The 5051-nt window shown below is 57.1% G+C and overlaps 2 protein-coding genes across 2 annotated transcripts in view; both read right to left on the bottom strand.

The window, feature by feature from the left end:
- The window catches only part of SMARCB1 (SWI/SNF related, matrix associated, actin dependent regulator of chromatin, subfamily b, member 1), a 47004-nt gene extending 44495 nt beyond the window's left edge, over window positions 1–2509 (bottom strand). Inside the window, exon 1 of the mRNA XM_007958778.1 lies at window positions 2417–2509. Coding sequence (XP_007956969.1) covers window positions 2417–2509 — 93 coding nt within the window. The remainder of the gene's footprint in view (window positions 1–2416) is intronic.
- Window positions 2510–2789: 280 nt separating this feature from the next.
- MMP11 (matrix metallopeptidase 11) overlaps window positions 2790–5051 on the bottom strand; it is an 8790-nt gene continuing 6528 nt past the window's right edge. The window contains exons 8-9 of the mRNA XM_042783422.1: window positions 4771–4894; window positions 2790–2929 (exon numbers count right to left, since the gene is read on the bottom strand). Of these exons, the coding sequence (XP_042639356.1) occupies window positions 2790–2929; window positions 4771–4894 (264 nt within the window). The remainder of the gene's footprint in view (window positions 2930–4770; window positions 4895–5051) is intronic.

Below are 5051 nucleotides of genomic sequence, written 5' to 3'. Positions count from 1 at the left end.
GTGGTTTGGGCTTTGCTTCTGTGAAGACTGACAGCCTTGGAGACCCTGTGGGGCAGTTCCACTCTGTCCTCTAGGGGCGCTGTGGGTCGGGATCCACTCCACGACCGGGGGTTTCAGTAAGAGTGCGTTACAGGGAAAGTGGAGACCTGCGGTTCCTGCATCTTGCTGTTCCTGTGAGAGAAGGGACGTGAGAAGAGGAGGTTGGAGCCAGGTCCTCCATGGTCTGCCTGCCTGGGTGCTGCTTCTTCCCGATACTTCCAAGACTACCGGTTTGCTTGCCCCAAAAAAGGGAAGCTCTCTTCTCAAAAGGGCCACCGCTCCAAGGTGGGGCCCAGCCAACGACAAGTTTGCCACACACCACGGCCCAGGGCAGTGCACAGGAAAATCCCTTTTTGAGCCCTGTGTGTAGGCAGGCGTCAACTGGCTGTCCCTCTGAACGGGCAGACAGGCAAGGCTGCCTCCGTGGCCCCAGCCCAGCCTTCTCTGATGTGCATCGCTGACACGATAACCTGAAGTATGTACTACATCCCGCCCTTCCTGTTTGATACAAACTGACGAAATGCGGGAACTCTGAGGCGATGACATCACTGGCCCCTACACATGCTACGACCAAGACAAGCCATCAGGGGCCTTGACAGCAGCCTCGGGGTAACAAGGGCGGGCTTGAGTTGTTCACACTGTTGAGTGGTGCAGGTGGGGGCCTGGGGTCAGGACCATAGTCTCGGGGAACATCTCAACTGGCACCATACAGCCCATAGAGAGCGGTTTACGTGCCACTTCAGTGAGTTACAACTGGGGTTCTAAGAGCTTGCTGAGTGACCAACTGCAATGCAATTCTTGGCACCTCTCCAACCACATCAAAGGCGAGTGAAGAAAATCCAAGATGCCAAGGAAACAATGAGTCTCAGGGACCAGCGGGCCACGGGAACCTCAGCCTTCATGACCCTGAGGCCACAAGACCCAGATGGTGCCCAGCTCCTACCGCCAACCACTCTAAACAGGATGACAATAGGAGGTCCCAGATGGAGTGGCAGGAAAACGTGGGACAAACTCAAAATCATAAGAAAGACCAGGCTTATTAGTCTCATAGAGACTGGTGAGACCCCCAAGACTGTGACCCTCAGCCAACCTCCCAGCTCAGACCTGAACTCTGCCCCGTGGCTCAGCTTTCCGCCAAATGACAGTCAGTCTGTGAGGTGCACCGTAACCCCAGGGAGGTGCCCACTCCTGAGGACACTCAGCACCCTGCAGCGTGCGCCCAGGGAGGAAGCTGGGAAGGCAGGGAGGGGCGGGAGCCAAGGACGGAGGGAAACGGGCGCCCAGGAGGAAGTGGGGAGAGAGCTGTTGCCCGGTGGGGACCGCAGTCAGTGCCATGAAGCAAAATGCGTGTGAAGTGAAGCGCAGAAGGAAAACCAGTGTGCTCTGTAAACTTCCACACCCCCCAAAACAGGAAGAAAACCGTTAATAACCTGAATGAGAGGCTGCCGTACTGCAACGAAACTGGCTGCAAGGAGAGGTTGCCTCTGGCGCTGTTAACTGCATGTGTTTTCAGGATCCAAGACAGGCACTTAACTTCAACTCCTAAGACTCAACTCTGTGACTTTTACACGTGTGAGTTTCATTTATACCCATGAATTTTAAAAAAATAGGAATATATACCAGCTGGGTACTTACTTTACACCAAGAAAGACTAATACGAGGCAATTTAGCAAAATTTAATATATGTGGTACAAACCCCCCGTGGAAGAGTCACTTGCAGAATTTTCCTAAAGCCAGTGCTCCAACTAGCTACAGTGTGGTTACTTCTAATTGAGGACTGAAGCTGCAGAATCTCCCTCTAAACCCCCGGTAATAAGGCACCTCAGTCCATTCAATGATCTCCAAAGCGTGCACTGTTTCGGAAGCGCTCACAGGTCTAGCTCTGGAACTGGGGCTTTCTCCAGTCAAAAGCCAGCTTCTCCTCTCAGCCTGCTTCCTCACGAATACAAGGTTCAAATCGCCTCGGCTGCAACGAACACCGCACAACAACACAACACTACTGGCGAGGAGCCCTCACTAAGCTCCAGGTTTTCAAGGTGAGCTCACAAACGCAACAATGGGGCCGGGGTGCAAGCGAGACTGGCAGCATCGCCAAAGGTTCAGGGCTAACGGAGACACCCCATTTCTTTGCCTCTGGCTGGCCCTTCATAACGCTTAAGCTCTGCCAGCCAGGTGAAGTCCTGGGCCACCTGGAACTCCCAAGTAAACACGAGACCGAGGCGGAGCCTGGATAGACCACGCCCCCCGAGAAGCCACGCCCCGGTCCCGCGCGCACGCGCGCGCGCACGCCGCGATGAATGGAAACGCGCGCCTCCCGCGCGCAGACCCGCCCCGGGGATCCCGCGGGGCGGGGTAGGGAGAGGACGCGCCGCAGTACCTCGGAGCCGATCATGTAGAACTCGCCGTCGTCCTCCAGCTGGAACTTAACGGGCTTCTGCCCGAAGGTCTTGCTCAGCGCCATCATCATCATTGCGGCGGCGGAGGCGGGCGGCCGGGCCCGGGCTGTGAAAGGCCGGGAGGGCTGAGGTGGGGCCGGGATGTGCCCCGCCGAGGGGACACGAGGAGAGCCGAGGCCGGGAGGCGAAGGCTGGGCCGGGCCGGGCCGGGTGCTGGCGTCGCCGTAGGCTCTTCTGCAGTCGCCTCCGCTGCCGCTGCTGCCTAGGCCGCTCTCCCTGCGCATGCGCGGGCGTTGACGCTGACGCGCGCGCCGCCGCCCAGACAAAGGACCGGGGCGCGCGCCCGGGGGCTCCTTAGAGGAGCCGCGACCGGATTCTCTTCTCAGGCTGCTTCCCAAGTCCTGGTGCAAAGAAGAGCTTGCAACGGGCCGAACTAGCAATTGACGGCCTGATTCGGGCGGTGGCTTCAAACAGTCCCAGGCGGGACTGGAACTCTGCCGAGTGGAGGAGGATAGGGCTGTATCTGGGAGCCTGGGAGCGCTTTGGGAACCCAAACCAGCGTCAGTTTCCCCACCCCGGATTGACTGCAGCGGGGCTGGCAGGAGTGCTAATGGGAACAGATATTTCTGTTTCTGCGGCCACATGGAGATGGGCGGAATGACCACACTGAAGTGGGGGGGGGTTGGCATCAGCAAAGGCCGTGGGGCCTGGAAGTAGCATTTGGTTTGGCTGGGGCATGGGGGGGGGCACCACTGCTCCTGCCTCCACTCCATACTCTGTGCTCACACCAAGCCCAGTGGGTGCAGGTGTGCGACACCAGATGGCCCTGCCAAACAGCGTCAGAGCTATGGCTGGATCCCCTGGAACGATGTCCCAGGTTCAAAGGGCCCAACACCCACGGTCTTGTATCTGGGTCTATGTAGTAAGACAGCTGCTGGGATGCGTGCTGGGAAGAAGACACACGTGGGACTGGGCAGCGGGCCAGAGACGCGGGCGATGCGGGAGGGTGGGCCCCGGTCCCTGGGAGTCTTATTCTGTGTCCTGACAGCAGTGGCAAAGAAAAACCTTTTACAATAGAGGCAGGTGGCCATTGAAGGTGCAACTGTTGGTCTCTCCTCGTCCAGAGCAAAGAAGAGGGAAGAAAATTAAAGACATAAGGAAACTATTGGTCCAAAGTGCAAATGGACCACGCGAACCCCAGCCTCCACAACCCTGAGACCATAAGAACTAGATAGTACCCAGCTACTACTGTTGGCTGCTGACAGAAATCACAGTAGGAGGTCCTAGAGAGTGGGAGAAAACTGTGGAACAAAACCCAAAATCATAAAATAGACAAAATAGACCAGGCTGACTGGTCTGATAGAGACTGGTGGAACCCACAAAACTGTGGGCCTTCGACATTTCTCAAGCCTAGAGCTGAACTCATGCCCAGGGCTCAATTTAACAGCCAAAGGACAGGCCTATGAGGTGAACAGTAACCCCAGAGAGTATGCACTCCTTAGAACAATCAACCCTATGGGATCCAAAGGGCAGCATTTGCTCAGGGAGAAAGCTCCGAAGGCAGGGAGGGATAGGACAGGAAGGTGAAGGGAACCGCAGGGAGGAAGTGGGGAGACAGCGGTTATGTTATGGGCATGGCACTCAGTGTCATAAAGTGTGTACGAGTTACTGAATAGGAAGCCAGTTTGCTCCGTAAATGTCACCCAAATGATAATTAAAACTTAAAAAGAAATCAAATAGGGGCAGGGCTCGAGCTGATAAAATAGCAGCTTTGTGGAGGGCACAGGCATCAATGGAGGAGGCAGGGAGTCAGGCTGCTACCCTCCTGGGGGGTGCAGACAGTGACTGTGCTTGCCTGCTAGCTAAGGTTGGAGGTGCGGGTTCAGCCAGAGGCGACTCAAGAAAGGCCTGGTGGCCTACTTCTGAGAAAGCAGCCGCTGCCTGGAGCACAGTGCTACCCAGACACGTGTCAGCACGACGGAGGATGGAGCAGGAAGCCCTGAGCCCTGCACGCAGGGCCCAGGGCCGGAGGCTTTGAGTGAGCAGGCGGTGGCCCTGGCTCACAGCAACCCAGCACGGCCTCCACACCCAGGCCAGCGCTGGGAAAGCTTGGCCACAGAGACACCAGACGGGCATATAGAAAACAGGCGTGTTTAATGACAGTCCTGCAGTAAAAAGGTTTTGTACACCTGTACACACATTTACAGAGCTTTGGGGAGGACTCGGAAAGAGCGCTGGACAGGGGCAGAAGGAGCATCCGTCCGGGACAGGAATGAGGTATGCTGGGGCCTCCAGGGCCCAGGGTCTCCATCAGGATGTACCTGCCCCGCCCCACCTGACTCCGGTCCTCTGGGCCTGAGTTCTGGGATGCAGAACGCCAGGATCAGCAGCTCAAAGGCAACCCGGCCCACAGCCGACTTCCTGGGAGAGGGCCCCACCCGTGGCCCAGTGGCAGCCCACTACGAGGAGCATAAGCACATTCCAGCTCCCTTCAAACCCCACTGCTAATCCAGTCCAGTCCATTCCAACCCACAGCGCCCCTAGAGGACAGAGTGGAATTGCCCACAGGGTCTCCAAGGCTGTCAATCTTCACAGAAGCAAAGCCCAAACCACACC

This window comes from Orycteropus afer, unplaced genomic scaffold (assembly GCF_000298275.1).
Source record: "Orycteropus afer afer isolate SDZICR_OR568_19922 unplaced genomic scaffold, OryAfe1.0 scaffold01129, whole genome shotgun sequence".
Taxonomy (NCBI): Eukaryota; Metazoa; Chordata; class Mammalia; order Tubulidentata; family Orycteropodidae; genus Orycteropus; species Orycteropus afer.
The sequence above is the reverse complement of the archived record's forward strand: the minus strand, read 5'-3'. Positions and strand labels throughout refer to the sequence as shown.